The following is a 16100-nucleotide window of genomic DNA, read 5'->3' as shown; positions in this document are numbered from 1 at the left end:
TGTTTCCAGGGACGTCAGAGAAGTGGGGGCAGAAGTGGAAGAGGCAGAAGATCGAGAGAGATGGAAAGCAGTTGTTGGTGCGGCCAAATCCCGCCTTGGGCATAAATGGCCATGGGAGTGAGTGAGTGAGTTCTTAATTAAAACATGGTTGTAGTTTTGAATTAATAAAAGCCATACTTTTGGTTTACTAAGTCTTCCTTACATTAATTTTATTCATTCGTTGATAAACTCAGTGCTACATTACAATGGAGAAATTCCTTAGACCAGACAAATTAGAAATTAATCCGGAATCTCCAACTGCCTCAGAGGAATGGACGCATTGGTTACAAACATTCAAAGATTTTCTAACCATGGCAGAATTTGTTGAAGACAAGGACAAACTGAAACTGGTAACTAATCGGTTATCTTTTACGACTTATAGATTTATCAAGGAATCTGAAACTTACCAAGACGCTTTGAGAGTTCTTAACTCAATTTAAAGCGGCGTTTTCCTAGCGACGCGATTAAGCCTGTTACGCTGCGTGCTTCGTGCTCCGCAGTTGCCGGAACCACCGATCCCCTTTAAACTAATGAGACTGTTTTCCTAGCGGCGCGGTGCGCGACTAACCACGAACTGCGCAGTGCGCAGCGTGATTGGGACCACTGCCTCGAGAGCAGTCAGTTTCGAACCACGCTGCCGAACTGGGCCATTGTTTACATTGGAAATATGGAGAAAACGATAAGTTGTAGTGATGTTACCAAGTTCACTGTTGATTATGACAGTTTATTAATTGACTGTGTGTCCGAGTTTGAAATTCTGTGGAAAATGAGCCATCACAAGCTTTGGAGTGGGATAGGCCAAAAAAATTACCGCAATCGACTTTACTTAAACTAGGTGGCGTTCGCAGAGGCATCCACAAAATTGAGCGGAGTCATCAAGGGTTTATATTATATTGTTTTGGTCATACTGCAGTAATACCAGTCGTTTTTAATGCATGCTTTACGGGTCTAAAGTAGCATTTTTACTCTTTAGGAAGAAAAATAGTTTTTAGCCCCTATGGAGTAAAAATCAGCTGTTGTCAGCTCAGTTTTAAATTTCTATTGTAAACGATTGCATGTATCGAAATATGTATCGATTCGTGCTTTGTAATTATTTTAACCTACAGTCTACATAGTCTCTTCCCATAGCGTTTTAGCATTGCAGATACATTAATCCATTCCCACACTCAACACGCTCACCTTTACTCTTCCTTCACCACCCACCAAGTCGTGGACCCATTTCCCTCTCCTCCCATAGCATTTTAGGATTGCAGATACATTAATGTAATTGCCAAAGACAGTTCCCACACTCTGCACTGCAAGCCTTACTACTTCCTTCACCATTTCCTACGACATAGAGTTGTTTCCTTCCCTTCTCATAGCATTTTTGGATTAAAGATACATCAATCTAACTGCCACATACGGTTTTCACACTATGCTCATACTTTACTAATTTCTAAGCCATTTCCTACATCGTGGACCTGTTTTCATCACTTTCCATAGCAATTTAGTATTTTAGATACGTTAATCTAATTGCCACTAACATCCCCACACTCCGCACTGCTAGCCTTTACTACTTCTATCGCCATTTTCTATGTATTGGGGATGCTTCCATCCCTTCTCATAGCATTTCAGCATTGCAGTTACATTAATCGAACTGCTACAAACGGTTTCCAGTTCCCACACTCCACACTGCTCACCTTACTACTTCCCTCGCTTCTTCTTACGTCGCGGACCTGTTTCCCTCTCTTCCCATAGAATTTTAAGATTGTAGATACCTTAATCTAATCGTCATAAACAGATCCAACACTCCGGACAGCTCACCTTGACTACTGCCTTCACCACTTCCTACGTCCCTGACCTTTTCTCTCCCTTCCCAAAGCATTTTAGGATTGCAGATCCCTTAATCTAATCGTCATAAACAGTTCCCACACTCCAGACAGCTTGCCTTGACTACTTCCTACACCACTTCCTACATCGTGGACCTGTTTTCCTCCCTTCCCACAGAATTTTATGATTGCAGATACCTTAATCTAATCGTCATACACAGTTCCCTCACTCCGGACTGCTCGCCTTTACTACTTCCTTCACCACTTCCTACGCCACGAAACTGTTTCCCTCCCTTTCCATAGCATTTTATGATTGCAGAAACCTTAATCTAATCGTCATAAACAGTTCCCACACTCCGGACAGCTCGCCTTGACTACTTCCTTCATCACTTCCTACGTCGCGGACCCGTTTTCTCCCTTCCCATAGCATTTTATGATTGCAGATACCTTAATCTAATCGTCATAGCAGTTCCCACACTCCGGACTGTAAGCCTTTACTACTTCCTTCGTCACTTCCTACGCCACGGAACTGTTTCCCTCCCTTTCCATAGCATTTTATGATTGCAGATACCTTAATCTAATCGTCATAAACAGTTCCCACACTCCGGACAGCTCACCTTGACTAATTCCTTCATATTTTCCTACGTCGCGGACCCGTTTTCCTCCCTTTCCATAGCATTTTATGATTGCAGATACCTTAATCTAATCGTCATAGCAGTTCCCACACTCCGGACTGCTCGCCTTTACTACTTCCTTCAACACTTCCTACGTCGCGGACCCGTTTTCCTCCCTTCCCATAGCATTTTATGATTGCAGATACCTTAATCTAATCGTCATAAACAGTTTCCACACTCCAGACTGCTCACCTTTAGTACTTCCTTTAGCACTTCCTACGTCACGGACCTCAAGCTAGTGTCGTCATTTAATTATATTTATGATTCATACCGTTTCTGTTCTAATATCTGTGGAATAATGCTATCAGCTATTTATTTATCTACTGCATTCAAAAGTCAACAGCTGATCATATGTCTTTGTTTATGTGTCAAATACTGCTTCCATAAGGATTACATTGAATCTTTGAGACCCAGTGGGGCGGATTCCTGAGAGTTATTTTTAACGCCATATAGATGTTGGCACTCACCGATATGGTCTTTATCACCATCCAAAATTTGAAAACGATTGATTCAGCCGTCTAGGAGGAGTTTGCGTATTACGAAATGCATAAAAGCCGACGTATAAGAGCTTCGCTCGCTTCGCTCGCTCCGCTCAATTAAAAAGTTTCCTTAAATTTGACTTCATTGTCTATCAGGTGCCTATTAATAAGAGTACTAAAAGCACCCTCATGGCTCCTAGATCTAAGTCAAAGTCAAACTCAAAATAAACTTTATTCGTATAAATACATAGCAGTATCAGAATAGAGTCACATATAACTAAAAATCACATACTTTCATCATACTTTTCTCCGATCCATAGCAGAACGCTACTGTGGAAACCACGAATCTGCTTGTTACGCAACGCATTGCCGGATTTCTTGGAAAACACTTTTGCGCAGCGTAAAATTTTAATCACGCTGTTCCTGGCCACGCAGCGTTCTTTGGATTAATCGCGTAGCACGCAGCGCGGTTACTGAAGTTGGAGGAAAACGCACCTTAAATCAAACAAAAGAACTAAATATTCTCAAGATATTTAGCAATGACTAGAAAACAGCAAACAAGGCTGAGACTATTGACAAATATGTGTCGGAACTGAAACTTTTGAGCCAAGATTGCGTTTCTGAAGCTAAACCTACATTTTTTTATGTACATTCGTCACGCTTTTATCAATGGCTTAGCCTCGTCATACATACGTCAGAGACTATTTGAAAATAAAACTTTAGACCTAGCTGAAGCAGTGAAACAAAAAACAAGCAGAGGTCTTGAAATGGCTCAAGCTCAGGCATAATTTCTTATGACTTTAAAAGATTTGACTCAAAGATTATGGAAATACTCAAGATGTACATAACAGATTATATCAATTTATCCAGGCTCTCTCGGTTTTTTCCATTGTAATATTTACGCCAACCCAAATTCAAATAGTAAATATTTAATTTTAACCAAGTCAGTAAATGTTTGTAGCAAACTTTATTGACTGTTTACTATTACAGTAGACCCCCTCTTAACCGACCCTAATGGGACCGGACCTAGGTCGGATAACTCAAATGGTCGGATAAAACGGACAATCCCTAAATTCATAACATAATGAAGTGCTATTCATTTGGAAATATATAATCATAATATTAGTAAGATTATTTTGAAGTCATACTTGCATTATTTTTAAAATAAACTACTCTTATCTCCTTTTACATATTGATAGAAAAGTCACAAATAAACACAAAACACGGTTAAGTCAAATAGGCCTACTTTCAGTGGAATATATTATAATACTAGGCAAGAGTAAATAAAATTCCTATTTTAATAACTTTAGTACTGTAATGTATTAATTGATGCTTTCAAATACATCGTAATACAGTACAGAACCTTTTGTCAACATTAAAGATACAAGCGACCATTTTGTTACAAAAAAGGACGTTTATTTATAGCCTCTCACTGGAGGCTTGAGGCACAAAAACTATCTTGACCTTGGAGTTGTTAACCCCCCCTTCCCTGCCTTCCCTACAAGTTGCGTTGTTTGTTTACTCCGGCGATAAGATAATCAGTTCTCAAAATCGTAACGCACTTTATGATGTTATAAATTTGCCGCACAGATAACAAATCAGATCAGATGTGCTCGAGCTACGAACGATGATGACAATCTGACAATAGGCTATGCTATATCTTTTTTGATCAACACAAAATAACTTATTGTTAGTCATATCCTGTGGAGATAAGCGTATGGTTCAGTTCTCATCGCCCAGCGTGGGAGCGGAAATGCCGAGATTCCTAGAAAGCGGCGGTTAAACTGAGCTGCTCTCAAAGCAAGATCAGTTAAAACAAACTGTATTATTTTACGATCAAAGGCGGATAATCCGATTATCGGTTAATACTAGGTCGGTTAAGAGGGGGTCTACTGTAACATATGTTCTTCTTCTCACTTTTAATTTCTGACAACAGCTGGAGTTTCATAACAATTTTTATTTCCCATGTTAATCTTATGGAGAAATAAAAAACTTTAAAGGGCCCCAGGGCCTCACTCTCTAATTATTTACATGAAAAGAATGTTTCCTGCACAACTTCACGTTACGCTCTTTCCAATGACAACAAAAACATGTCAATCAGTTCAGTAGTTTCGGAGGAGTAATTGTCACAAAAACCCTGCTTGCGTATTAAATAAGTAATATAGATATTGTCCAAGCGCTTTTTTCCATTGGATTTAATGATAATTTCCATTTGCGGTATGCAAACACAAATTCAAATAGTAAATATTTAATTTCAACCAAATCAGTAAATGTTTTTACATCATACTACACAGAAACAGGTACTTTTCCATCTGTATTGATAGGCTGGAATGTTGCCATTTGCCGTGGCTACACAAGGAATAATAACATAATGTACTTTTACCATGCACTAAGTCAGCCGATGAAATAAACAACTGATTGCAACGGCCTATTTTATTTTCTGAAATATAAAAATATTATAATTTATGTTATGTCCTATTGTGTTATGAGTATAAATGTACTAATTTTTCTGTGCAGTATGATGTAAAGTATTGTAATGTAATAACTTATTATTATTACTTACTATAACTTATCACTTACTTATTATTAGTAATGTAATATATTAATACATGCGTTTCCTTGAATTGCAACCTAAATATTAACAGCAATTACATTATCCAGCTGATCATAATGTAAACAAATATGTTCTTCATAAGGATAACATGGGAACTTTAAAAGCCACTGAGGCAGAGCCCAAGGTACTTTAAACAATATTTAAGGTAAATCTACGCGAATTGCTCTTTCCAATGAGATATAAATGGTCAAAATCGGTTAAGAAATGGCGGAGGAGTTCAAAGGACAAATTTTGTGTTGATGAATTAATTATTTAGATTAGATTAGAAATTGCATAATAGAAACTAACTGTACCTTTTCATTGATTTCATCTTTCATAGTCTGAAATTGCTTGATAAGAGAATGAGTGTCATACATTCCTCTTAGGTGCAGAAACAATACTTTCTTGGAACTGCAATAGCAACCTTCAATGGAGCTCTGGAAAAATAACACTAAATTACATTTTAAAGCAGTTAAATCAAATTATATTTTAGTATGTTGATGACATTCAACAAAAGAAGTAACCGTGCAAAATGATACAATGAGATACAAGAAAAAGAGAGTAATTGTAATGATTAAGATACATTTCAAAGTCTAATTGAGTTTGAAAAATGGACAGAATAAAATGACCGCCCCTCTGCCAGATAAAAGCCACATCAAATAAACGAGGCGATGATATAAATCAACCATAGTCCGATCATGCTGGTTGGTGAAATTGTTAGAATAAATGAAGGTTTACACGTTTCTGCAAAATTTAATCAAAATAGGGTCATCTCGTCACAAGTCCTGGTTTTACCATGAGACCTACGGTAATAGCTTACTAACTATATGGGAAACCCGCTACCTAATTAATTTCTAAAACACTATAACACAAATTATAGCTTTAACACTCCCTTTCTCTCAAAATCATCTTTCCTTGACAAGATGAATCTTGCAAATACGTTTCGTGGTTGATTCAGAATCTTTGGGCAAAAAGAACCCCCTTTGCGTTTGCATATAAGAGGATACGTTTTTATGTACAAAGGATTAACTGAAATATTGTTGAAATCTCATGTTAAGAAATCATTCTATGGATTTATTTTTTCAAAATTAATTTGCTGAATTCCAGTCAAAACTTTACTAGAAGTTAGAGTTTAATTAGTCAAAACCAAACCCAACATTTCAGGTGTTGAGATGTGAATTAGTGTAAAAATATTGGAGTTTCCAAATAATATTTAAGTGATCCTTGTATAAATATTTAAATACCAAGTTAAAAGTTACCATGGTTTCTGGATCTACACCGTGATCAGCAACAACTGTTGGGTTAAACACTTGATATCCCAGGATATTATCAACGAGTCCAACTTTGCAGCCTTTCATTTGATAAGAAGACATTCCAAAGAATGAAACCACAACAGTCTTATTGCCAAGGTATTTTGAGAGATCTCTGAAAAATGATAAATTACTTACAACTTATTCAGTAATCTAAATCATCGTTTCCAGTCTGACGTTGCACCTAATAATTAATCAATATTTGTATTTTTTGAGAAGCTGGTTAAGGAAATTATCCAACTAAAACCAAGAAAAGTTAAGAAGTAAGTTATTATATTTTTGAGAAGACCATAAAAAAGGAGCAAGATAATGAACATTAAGATTGCCATACCTCAGACAGCTCAATTGTTTTTGTCTGGAAAAACATTTAAAAAATACAGTACATCTCTGAATTGTTTTCCCGATTGAGCTTTGGGGCACTGTCTGTATTATGATTCAAAAAAAGTCATGCCTAACACCCCACAGAAAGTTTGGCCAAATAAATTATATTGGCTGAGATGTTCAACAGTTGAAATGGCAGTTACGGTATACCTGTTTTACACAAAAAAACAAGTAAAGCTGCTCATGTTTGTTCTTAAAATAAGCCTCGATCATTCAACAACTGATTTTTGTTATCTTCTCTGCCCCGGTGGAGGGGAGGGGAACGGCCCCCTATAATCCTCTCTGGTGGTGCCCAAGCATTATTTATGATTTTTTTACAGTGAGTGCTCTCGAAGATATCAAATTTATTTGTGAATCACTGTGTAAGTATGCAATGTGCATTAAAAAGTAACATCAAAATATTTTCTTGTCACGATCCTTATTCTTGATAGATAAGCTAATAAGCTATCTAACTTGCCAAGTATATGTTTTGAATCCCACCTCACATAATGATATTATTTGCTCGAAATTCAATTGTTGTATTTCATGAAAATTTTAAAAAAAGCATTTCATGCATTCCCAAAGTGATAGGTATTATATCAAATGTATTGTTATTTTATCATTGTGCATGAATACACAAAACAGTTTTTATTTCAACACTATATAAAATACTTACTCTTGATAAGTAGAAAAGGGAAAATTAAACTTCTTTGGCTTCATGATCTATAACTACTATAAACTTTCCCTAAATGATATCCTCTATTCAATTGCGGGTCCTTGCAAAGTAAATTTCTTCTCTTAGATAGTTTAATCGAGGAGATCTGAAAAATACCATACAAGGCATAAAATTAGGCTTTTGAATATGATTAAATATATTTGTAAATACTTTATAGGTTATTATTCAATAAACTGTGATATAAATTAATTGCGAACTTTCAACGGGTCATAAATTTTGTTGAAATACAATGCAATTAAGGCTCGTGCCTTATATAAATATACTAACACAAAATAAGTTAGTTAAAAGAAGAGATTATAACATTGAAACACTTTTGTCTTAAGAAAGAACTACAATAAAATTAAATATAAAGTTTAAACAGTCAGCTGATCATATGATAATTTTAACATTCAAAGTATAGTTGAGACAGTATAGCAGATTCAAATTAATGGCAAAACCATGTAGCCACATACTCCCCTCCCAGTGTCAACGAGGAACGTAACGATGCGGGGGATGAACACTACGACCTAATCTTGTAAAAATCTGTGTTTTTTTAAGGTCAACATCTTCATTTCTGTCTTTGGTCTTGTCTACTTGAGTTTCTCTAGGTTGCATGTCATTTTTTCTTACGTTAATGGTCGTATCGTTCATAGAATCTTGAAGGAGGAATGCCGGTTTGAGTCGGTCAATAGAAATCGACGTAGGTCCTCGTGGAGTAAGAATAGTAAACCACTTGTCAGATCGCGAAACCACTTGGTAAGGGCCATCATAGACAGCTTGCAACGGTCTTCGGGATGAATCATGACGAACAAAAACATGGTTGGATGTTCTTAATTCTGGATGAACAAAGACCTTCTTAGAAGAATGGTATTTGGCTTCTATTGGTTTGAGATCATTCATTTTTCTTTTCAGATTGTACACTAAATCAGGAACATTTGTTGAGGTATCTTCTGTGGTTTGAAAAAGATCGCATGGCAGTCTGATGGACTGACCTAGTGTCATTTCTGCAGCAGTAACATTGTGTTCTGGAATAATATAAGATCTTAGTCCCAGTAGAACCATTGGTAAAGTCTGTGTCCAGTTAGATGTGAGTTGAGCTGTTAATGCAGATTTCAGATGTCGGTGCCATCTCTCGATCTTTCCATTAGCTTCAGGGTGATACGCTGTAGTTTTAATGTGATGGATACCAAGATGTTTTGTTAATTCCTGAAATAAATTGCAGTCAAATTGTCTTCCTCTATCTGTAGTAATGTTTTGAGGAACTCCAAATCTAGCAATCCAGGTAGAAAGAAGTGCTTCTGCAACTGTTCTAGCAGTAATATCCTTGATAGGCGTTGCCTCGACCCATCGGGTAAAGCGGTCTATGATAGTTAGCAAGTACGTAAATCCTTGAGAAGGTGGCAAGGGTCCAACTATGTCCACATTAATGTGAGAAAAACGTCCATTAATGTTGTTGTAAGCTCCAATCTCAGAAGTAGTATGTTTCCAAACCTTTGATTTCTGGCAAGCTACACATGTGTGGTTAATGGTGATGTACAATGATTGATAAAATAATATAATTAGTATTTTAGAGGATTTATTGTCTGGACAAAAGGTACAAGATCAAAAGAAAGAAAAAGGTAAACAAGAAAAGTAAATATTAGTTAACAATAATTGCTAACATGTGTTTTAAGTTCAAATCAATTGAATACTGACAGATGGTTAGGTACAGCCACAATACTCCCCTCCCAGTGACAGCGCAAAGTTTCATGTGAGGTATTTGGAAGAGAACCTCACAACACGTCCCGAGCGGGTTTTTCGTTCAGGGACAAGTCCAGAAGGTCCAGGTTGGGCTGAAGGCTGTTGAGTCTTGATGTTTCTAGGTCTCGTTGGTGGTGAGTCTGTTTCAGGTTGTTTCACCAGTTCATTATCTGACTCCATTGTTTTATCCATCTGAGACTGTGTAGGTTGAAGATGATTTTGAAGAATAAATGCAGGTTTCAGCCGATCAATAGAAACGGTATCTTCACCCCGTGGCAATAATATGTTAAAATACTTGTCACCTCTTGAAACAACTTTGAAAGACCCTTCGTATGTTGGTTGAAGAGGCTTTCTTATTGCGTCATGACGAATAAAGACATGAGATGAGGTCATGAGATCAGGATGGATGAAAATAGATCGTTTGTGATGATGGCGAAATGGTACAGGACGAATTGATTTGACATGGTCTTGAAGTCGAGCAAGTAGTTTAGGGATGTCATTCGGCAGCTTGGAGTCTTCAAAGAAATCAACAGGGAGGGTGATTGGTTCTCCGTAGACGAGCTGTGCAGGTGAAACTCCTATTTCTGGTATTATGTTTGAATGAAGTCCAAGCAGAACTGATGGAAGTTTGGAAACCCAGTCTGCTGTCAGTTGTGCTTTGAGAGCCGATTTTAAGGAGTGATGCCACCTTTCAATAGCTCCATTTGCAGCAGGATGGTAAGCTGTAGTTTTTATGTGATTTATGCCAAGCATGGCTGTCAATGATGAAAACAATTCACAATCAAACTGCCTTCCCCTATCAGTAGTAATAAAGCGAGGAACACCGAAGCGAGATATCCATGAGTGCAAAATAGTGGAAGAAACTTCTTCTGCGGTGATGCATGAGATTGGTATCGCTTCAGTCCATCTTGAAAACCTATCGATGATGGTTAACAGGTACTGATATCCTCTTGAAGGAGGTAAGGGTCCAACAATATCAACATTCAAATGAGAGAATCGTTTTTCGGCAGTAGGGTAGGCACCGAGTTCACTAGAAGTGTGCCGCCATGTTTTACAGCGTTGGCAAGGAATACAAGTTTTGGCCCACAATGAAACATCACGTTTCAGCGAAGGCCAGCAGAATCTCTCTTGAAGTAGTTTGACTGATGCGGCAATTCCAGGGTGAGATAGATTATGAATGGAGTCATAGAGAGGTCTTCGGTAGGCATGAGGGATGAAAGGTCGTAGAGTTCCAGTCGAAGATCGCAAATCAATTGAAGTCCATTATCAAGAATCATAGTTTTGAATGTAAATGATGATAAGTTGGATTGTTGGATGTGTTTGAGTTCATTACATACTTCTTGAGCATGAGCGATGTCTGTAAGTGATACAGTTGATGACAGTTCAATTTCTGTAATCCTAGAGCATGCATCTGCAGAAAAATTTTGTTTTCCGGGAATGTAACGGATATCAGTAGTGAATTGACTAATGTAGTCAAGATGTCTTTGCTGCCTAGGGGTCGCCTTTTCAGGGCGCTGTTCAAATGCGTAGCTGAGAGGCTTGTGATCCGTCAGAATAGTAAAGTGACGGCCTTCTAGGTAATGTTTGAAGTACTTGACTGCTTCATATGCGGCCAGAAGTTCACCGTCATAAGTGCTATAGTTCTGTTGAGTTTTAGTGAGGATTTTAGAAAAGAAACCTATTGGTTCTGGAGTATTTCCTCTCATTTGCTGGACAGAAGCCCCGATCGCGAAATTTGAAGCGTCAACTGAGAGGATGATGGGAAGATTGCTGGAAGGATGGTAAATCAGAGTAGCATTAGCCAGTTCTGTTTTCAACCTGTTGAAAGACTCTTTGGCGCTATCGTTCCATTGTATTTTGCTTTTGTCCTTTCGTTTGGGCGATGAACAAAGGTCGTACAGGGTCTTTTGTGTTGTTGCTGAGTTTGGTAGTGATCTCCTATAGAAGTTAACGATTCCTAAAAATCGTCTCAGTTGATCAACTGTGTCAGGAAGAGGATAGTTTAGTATCGTTTGAACACGTTCAGGTAATGTAAATATTCCACTTTTGTTGATTCGATAGCCAAGGAATGAAATCTCCGAGACAGAAAACTCACATTTTGATGCGTTAATGCAGAGGCCGTGTTTGGATAGACATTCAAAAAGAAGGCGAACATGTTGCTCGTGTTCCTGTTCAGACTCAGAAGCAATTAAGATGTCATCCAGATACGAATATGCAAACGTAAGGTCTCGTAAAACATGGTGAATGAAGCGTTGGAAGGTTTGACCTGCGTTCTTTAATCCAAATGGCATGCGTAAAAACTCAAACAAACCAAAAGGAGTAATAACAGCTGTTTTAGGTACGTCATCTGGATGAACAGGGATGTGGTGGTAGGCTTTGACAAGATCTATTTTAGAAAATATTGTCTTGCCTTCAAGCTGTGAGTTGAAGTCTTGTACATTAGGTATCGGATACTTATCCGGAACGGTAATGTAGTTAAGAGCTCGGTAGTCACCGCATGGTCTCCAGGTGCCGTCCTTCTTTGGTACCATGTGCAACGGACTTGACCAAGAACTCTTAGAAGGTCTACAGATACCTAAATCAATCATTTTCTGAAACTCTAATTTAGCCTGAGAGAGTTTGTCAGGAGCTAACCGTCTGGCTTTAGAGGTAACAGGTGGTCCATTGGTACTGATTGTATGGAAGAATTCAATGTCTGGTGTTTTATGTCCAGGTATGTCTTTCAGTAATTCAGGAAATTCATGTAATAGGTGTGAGTATTTACTATTTGGGTCAATCAGATAAATCTCAGAAGATACTGACGGTGATGGTGTTGAGCCACATTGAAAGAGGTTCGTTTTGTTGTCTGTTAACTTTTTATTTTTGATGTCAATTAAAAGGCCGAATTCTGCTAGGAAGTCTGCACCAATTATTGGTTGTTGGACGTCTGCAATAGTGAAAGGTCAACAAAATGATCTGCGGAGACCTAGGTCAAGTTGTAAAAGTTTCTCGCCAAACGTGGGGATATTTGAACCATTAGCTGCATAAAGTAATTTGGCAGATGTTTTTGGCTTTTGTTTGCTATGTGCAGGTAACACAGAAATGTCAGCACCTGAATCAACAAGAAATTTTGTATTAGTCAGCCGATCGTAAACAAAAAGACGGCGAGGTTGATGTTTTGCGCTATCTCCCGCCGAATCAAGATAGTGCTGAGTTAGTTTTCCGAATTTTTGGACGGGGAAGAATGGTAGTTGCATGGAGTTGTGCATCTTGTAGCGTTTTTACCGAAGTTTCTATGGTACCAGCAGACAGATTTATTTCGTTGAGGAGTTGCGTCACGGTTCTGATATTGGTAAAGTCGAGAACCAGATTTTGAACGGGAGCGTAAAGATAAAATTTGGTTGGTTAGTTCGGTGATTTGGTTTTCTAGGCGAGATAATCTATCAGGTTGTGAGCTTGTTGATGTTTCACCTTTCAAGGAATACATGTGCTGAGAATGAGTGGGAGAGTACTCCATGATTTTATCAGCCATGGTTGCTAGATTGTCTAGAGAGTCGGAGCTAGATGCTAATATTGAGCTGATCTGAGGGGGAAGACGTTTAAAAAATAATGTTTTTAGGAAATCGTCTTTAACTTGGGAACCTGCAAGAGTACGCATTTCCCTAAGAAACTGAGAAGGTTTTTTCGAACCAATTTCTAGTTCGTCAACCAGTTTAGTGAATTTTCTGCTCTCTGATTCTTCGAATTCAGAGATCAGGCGATTACAAAGGTCTTGATAAGGTGTTTGGCTAAGTGGTTTCTCTAAAAGATCTGAAAGCAATTCGGCAACATCGGTATCAAGATTTCCAAGAATGTGGTAATATTTTGTTCGTTCTTGAGTGATATTTTTTACAATGAATTGTGCCTCAACTTGACGTAACCAGGACCTTGACATTTTTCCTCCAAAAGGGTGGAATTTTGACTGTTAGTTTCGAGAGATTATTTGAATTGGTTATTAAATTGGGATCAGTGACATTTTCTTCAGTGTCTGACATTTTTAGGTCTAAACTAACCTGGTTTTGTTCTGACTGACGAAAGTTGAGGTTTCTTGGAGATGCTGTCCTGTCTTGAAGGATTTACTTTTATGTTGCTTCAATTATCACGTCGTTGGTCACCAGTGTGGTTAATGGTGATGTACAATGATTAATAAAATAATATAATTAGTATTTTAGAGGATTTATTGTCTGGACAAAAGGTAGGCCTACAAGATCAAAAGAAAGAAAAAGGTAAACAAGAAAAGTAAATATTAGTTAACAATAATTGCTAACATGTGTTTTAAGTTCAAATCAATTGAATACTGACAGATGGTTAGGTACAGCCACACATGCTTTGGCCCAAAGTCTGACATCTTTATTCATGGAAGGCCAAACAAAACGTTGTTTAATAAGGTCCAGAGATCCTTTGATTCCAGGATGTGCCAGGTTGTGAAGGGAGTCAAATAACTGCTTTCTGAACTGCTGAGGAATAAATGGTCGTAGCCTTCCAGTATGTGTGTCACAACACAGCTCTGAGCCATTAGGAAGTAAAATATTTTTGAATATCAAAGAAGTTGTGTTTGAGTACTTCAGGTTTTTAAGTTCAGCATCTTGAGATTGAGTTTCAGAAATTTGTCCAAATGATATAGATGAAGGTAGGTCAATAGCACTTATTCTTGACATGAAATCAGCAGGAATGTTTTGTTTTCCTGGAAGATACCTTATGTCGGTAGTGAACTGTCCAATGAAGTCTAGATGACGCAATTGCCTTGGACTAGATGTATCAGAGGGTTTATTGAAGGCAAAAGATAGAGGTTTGTGATCTGTATATATAACAAAACTTCGCCCTTCAAGGAGATAACGGAAGTGCTTCACAGATAGGTATGCAGCCAGGAGTTCCCTGTCATAGGTACTGTATTTTTTTTGAGTTGTTGTAAGGGATTTAGAGAAAAACCCAAGAGGTTCAATTGAATTAACGACAATAAAAAGTACAGTAAGGGGTCACCAAATAAGGCTCGTGCCTTATATAAATATACTAACACAAAATAAGTTAGTTAAAAGAAGAGATTATAACATTGAAACACTTTTGTCTTAAGAAAGAACTACAATAAAATTAAATATAAAGTTTACAAACAGTCAGCTGATCATATGATAATTTTAACATTCAAAATATAGTTGAGACAGTAATTAGCAGATTCAAATTAATGGCAAAACCATGTAGCCACACAATCATCATGTAACACATTGGAGGGCCACGGGTTTCGGGCCCTACTAGACACCATAAGAACGTAATGGACAAGGCAACACCAGGCAGCTGGCGGCGCTTGACTATCAGGGAACGATGCATTGGTAAAACCAAATCCCTATCACATCGGAGCATGGTGGGCCGATTTGAGCTGGCGATTTGGATTCTCAATATTCTCATTGGGAGTGCTGAGCGCTACAGTAGCTTTGTTTACATCCCGCCGTGTATGTTGTACACCAACCGGCAAACGGGTTATAGTTGTAATATTTTATGAAATAACAAGCTCCTATACCCGTGCTTTGCAACGGGAAGAAAATGTGACCTAGAGAGCTGATAAAATCTATTAAAGTGGTGCTGATGTGTGTTTTAAAATACAGCAACTCTATGGTTTAGTTTGAAAATATAAACTGATTTAAAACTGTAAACCCACTTACTTTCAAAACCCTACTTTTGATGTTAATAGATCCATAAGAATATGACAACATACCTTAGTAGCAATAGAATCAATTGCTTCATATTGATGCTTCATGAATGACATGGTTTACCATAATTCTTCAATTTTAGTCAAGCCTCTTCACATGTATCTACTTACTATATGAATTAAAAAATGAAACTTTGAGCAATACTTTACAAAACGTATACAACCTCACTTTAAAACCAAACATAACCCTTCTTAATCTACAACATTTTATTTCAGTAAATAAACAAACACCAGTTCATTGTACTGACCAGCTGTTTCATTAAATAAATTAAATTAAATCATTTAAACATTGGAAGCATGCCAGGCAGGCGTAGCCCTTTGGAAATCAGCCTGTGGGGCAGAGCCCTTAGGAAATTCGTCCATATCAATACTTTTCGGCAAATCTGCATACTCTAAGCTTCATTTTGATGTGCCATATATGCCTACATATATGCCTACATTTTTATTTGGTAAATGACCTTAACCGTTTACACAAAATTTGATTGTATAACTTTAATAATATAATAGAGCCATATGCCTACATTTTTATTTGGTAAATGACCTTATAACCGTTTACACAAAATTTGATTGTATCACTTTAATAATACAGGGTGAGGCAGTGAAACGGCATGATTCCAATACCAGCTGACAAGGAATTGGGGGCTATTAGAGCACAGTGGAAAT

At 37.6% G+C, this 16100-nt stretch overlaps 2 protein-coding genes across 2 annotated transcripts in view; both read right to left on the bottom strand.

Annotated features, from left to right (window-relative positions):
- LOC128998485 (nonsense-mediated mRNA decay factor SMG8) overlaps nucleotides 1–16100 on the bottom strand; it is a 309227-nt gene that overhangs the window by 264837 nt on the left and 28290 nt on the right. Inside the window, exons 2-4 of the mRNA XM_054424638.1 lie at nucleotides 7940–8084; nucleotides 6853–7018; nucleotides 5908–6030 (exon numbers count right to left, since the gene is read on the bottom strand). Coding sequence (XP_054280613.1) covers nucleotides 5908–6030; nucleotides 6853–7018; nucleotides 7940–7983 — 333 coding nt within the window. The 5' untranslated portion in view covers nucleotides 7984–8084. The remainder of the gene's footprint in view (nucleotides 1–5907; nucleotides 6031–6852; nucleotides 7019–7939; nucleotides 8085–16100) is intronic.
- Nucleotides 9725–10471, bottom strand: LOC128998473 (uncharacterized). Its single transcript, XM_054424613.1, has one exon. It carries the CDS (start codon nucleotides 10469–10471, stop codon nucleotides 9725–9727), a length of 747 nt encoding a protein of 248 aa, XP_054280588.1.

This window comes from Macrosteles quadrilineatus, unplaced genomic scaffold, assembly GCF_028750875.1.
Source record: "Macrosteles quadrilineatus isolate MER2022 unplaced genomic scaffold, UCM_ALF_1.0 Scaffold_1__1_contigs__length_201487025, whole genome shotgun sequence".
In the NCBI taxonomy this organism is placed as follows: Eukaryota; Metazoa; Arthropoda; class Insecta; order Hemiptera; family Cicadellidae; genus Macrosteles; species Macrosteles quadrilineatus.
Note: the sequence above shows the minus strand (reverse complement) of the source record. Positions and strands in the feature narration are given on the sequence as shown.